Source organism: Crocodylus porosus, unplaced genomic scaffold, assembly GCF_001723895.1.
Source record: "Crocodylus porosus isolate Cpor-Errol unplaced genomic scaffold, CroPor_comp1, whole genome shotgun sequence".
Classification (NCBI taxonomy): Eukaryota; Metazoa; Chordata; order Crocodylia; family Crocodylidae; genus Crocodylus; species Crocodylus porosus.
In genome coordinates, this window is record NW_017728886.1 from 237,195,445 (window position 1) to 237,198,888 (window position 3,444).

At 35.5% G+C, this 3,444-nt stretch overlaps 1 protein-coding gene across 1 annotated transcript in view; it reads left to right on the forward strand.

Moving 5' to 3' along the window:
• The window catches only part of RIMS2 (regulating synaptic membrane exocytosis 2), an 867,608-nt gene that overhangs the window by 470,834 nt on the left and 393,330 nt on the right, over window positions 1-3,444 (forward strand). The window contains exon 6 of the mRNA XM_019551690.1: window positions 742-809. Within this exon, the coding sequence (XP_019407235.1) occupies window positions 742-809 (68 nt within the window). The remainder of the gene's footprint in view (window positions 1-741; window positions 810-3,444) is intronic.

The window sequence follows — 3,444 nt, forward strand, 5'->3', positions numbered from 1 at the left end:
CCAGTATAAAAATTGCATTTAAATTATATGAAAATGTTTTTAAAGATTAGTATGGCAAAATACAGTCCAATGATTCCATGTTTAATATTGACTATAATTCTGCCTATGTAAATGGATAAATGTTATGTCATACTAAGTGATTATCAATGTGCATTTTTTGCAAAATTATTTTATTTTTTTGTAATGGTATTAACATACTTTTTATTTTTCTTAATCTATCATCTCTTAACAGGTATTTTGACATTCTGAAAAATATTATAACATAGTGGGATATAATGTTACATTGTTTGAAAGGTTGCATTGCAACAGTTAAGAGAAATGTCATTATTTTGTTCTGAACAAGGCAAGAAGTCTCTTCCAACCAGGCATACCTGTTTTCTAGATGTTAGGAACACTTAGTTGGTTTCCTGCCAGAAAGTTTCCAGTTTGTACATATTATGTTGTCATATAGTTGGCTATACTGTAGGTATTTTCAAAAGATATTTGAAGCAACTATTAAGTTCACTGAATCAATCACTCTATACTCTCTATATTGAATGTATACTCTCTTCTCTCTCTTTCTCTCTCTCTCTGCATTCCATGTATCCCATTGTTTTGGAGTCAACTTCTTGGATACATTGAAACAAGTGCTACTAACAAAGGTTCTGAGTCAGACAGGATAACCAAAACTCTTACAAAGTTTTTTATCTCTTTCTTTCACTTTTCTTTTACTGCACTATCTTGTCTGTCTGATTCTCACAGGAGACATGGATTACAACTGGTTGGACCATACGTCTTGGCATAGCAGTGAGGCATCCCCAATGTCTTTGGTGAGACATGTGGAGCCTTACCATTCAGTTTCCTTTATCATTTCACATTTCCTTTGTTTTATTTACACCTTTGCATGTTTTATTTTTTGTATCTTTTTTTTTATCCTGCACCTGTAGGGAACAGTCAAAGGGGAAAAAGAAAAACTAGTGAGCAGGCAGTTTTGTCGGATTCTAACACCTTGTCTGAGAAACAAAAGAAAATGGTGTGCTTTGGTGGCCACTCTTTGGAAGAGGACTTGGAATGGTCTGAGCCTCAGATTAAAGACTCTGGGGTAGATACGTGCAGTAGCACAACTCTAAACGAGGAGCATAGCCATAGTGAGAAGGTACTGAGATTGTGGAGCCTGCATTTTAACCTGCTCATTTGGTCTTTGTTTGCTCTCTGTCACTCATTAAAGCAGTACATAAAATAAAGACAGGGTGTTTTAGAGACAATGTAGCATTTCTCAAGGTGCAGAAAAGAAAAACAAAATAAAAAATGACTGCATGCTTTGCCGCTTTTACTGTTTGGCAGCAAAAGAAAAAAATTATTCAGGCACAAAGGAATGCTTGGTCTTATGGTCACATAATAATAGTACTTTGTGGTGTTGCATTAAAAACAAAGTGATTATCAGTAAAGATTATGTTGGATTGGCTTATTTGATTCCCATATATGTATTCCTGGGGCTGAAATTAATTCCATAGTTTAATTCCCAGGTAAAAAGGGAAGAAAATTGGGTCTGTTTGCACAGAAAAGTTGTTTTTCTTTTTTCCCTTTCACTGTCATGTTGGTTCTTTTGTTTTGTCGTCATGCCATTTTGTGCAGTGTTGTGTAGTATGAAGTCTTTGCCATCTGCTTTGGTATTTGTTACTTTTGCTGTTAGTTGGTGGGGATTGTGACAAATCTTTTTAGAACTATTAGATGTAATGGGAGAGTATTTGTCCTTGTGCCTGCTTATTTTGCATGGAATAAAGCATGAAACTAGCGTATATCTGGGAAAAAAGTGGTATGATTACACAAAATCTAGAAAGATTATTTAGAATATTTCTCATCACATTATAACAACATGCACTAATGGAATGATGGAATATTCAGTACAAATACGCCAGTTAGTTAATGCAAATAGTTGCATTAACTATTATCTATCCAATTCTATTCTAAAAATATGACAAAAGAGAGTATATATACTACTATGCCTTTTAATATAATTTATTCCTTTTTATTTTTTTGGATCTTAAAGGATTCTGAGAAATCTGGTATATAATCTGAAAATAAAACTGATATCAGTATATCATATTGATTAAATTTTGAGTTATATTTCCTTTTTAGCATCAGGATTGTTTTGTTAGATTTCAACTATTTTTGACATTATTCAATGGTGATAATATATGTACATACTATATGTACTTGTATAAATATCTGTATTGATTTAGCAAGAAACAAAGATGATTTGATTTTACCAATTGGTATTAGCAATAATTTTTTTAAGTGAAGATTTTTATTCAATCTTTAGAAATACCATATTTACTTGAACATAAGAGGAGGTTCCCCTCCCGTCCCATCAGCATGGGAGAAAAAACTCTCCTCATCTTATATTTGCATACAAGGACATCTAATTAAATACATTTTCTGTCATTAAACTGCTGCCAAAAGCAGCATGTGCCTTTCTTTCCCATTTCCAATTATCCCCTTTTCTTCACCAGCCTTAAATGTCTGGCAAATATCACCAAATGCAGCCCCAAACAGTTCACCCACAATCCCTCTGTTACCTCCTCTCTCAACCTGGTTCATATGATTAGTGTGGCTCTGGTTTCCATGAGGTGGAATGGGAAGAGGTTGCCCTAAGCCTCATTTGCATATACATTTTTAGAGGATCCCAGGACTCATGACAAGAACACCTGGTTCCAGTCATTTATTGGGGGTGCTAATTTGCACATAAATACTTTGTGGGGGTATCCAGAGTACACACACATACTAAGCACCACTGAGCTATGAAGTCAACATGGCTAGAAACACTGTTGACTGGTGGGGCCCAGACCAATGAACTGTATGGCAAATCATGAGCCTTTTGGCTTTGGCCTAATATCATGCATATTTTATACTGTGTATAAGTGGGCATGTCTACATGTTCATTAATGTGCAGTAGTTACTATGCATTTAGTTTAGTACTTGCCTAATGAAGTACTAACTAAATGTCCAGTAATTACAGTTACTGTGCAGTAGTGCTGACACAAGGTGTTTTTGTGATGCTTACTGCACAGTCATCTCATAACACTCTGCAGGAGCATATTAGCACATTTTTTGACTGGCAAGCTACTGCACAATGTTATTAAGCTACTGCACAGTAAGTGTCTCATGTAGACATACCCAGTAGGTACAAAAGTGGTGCTTAAAAGTGTGTTTATGGAATACTTGTCCTAAATCTTGCAGAAGTTTTAAAAAAGGTAAATGCATCAATTCTGGATGAATTAAGTCTGTGGTTACCCACATTAATTTGCCTATAAGTCAGTATCTTTAAATTTTCCCCTCCCTTCCACGTGCTGGGGGAGAGCAGGGTTTGACAGTAAGGGTGGAAGTTGGAGCTGCAAGGGGAAGAAGTTGTGGGGACAGAGGACAAGGGGGCTACCTAATCCCCTCAGATTTATTTTCCTGCTG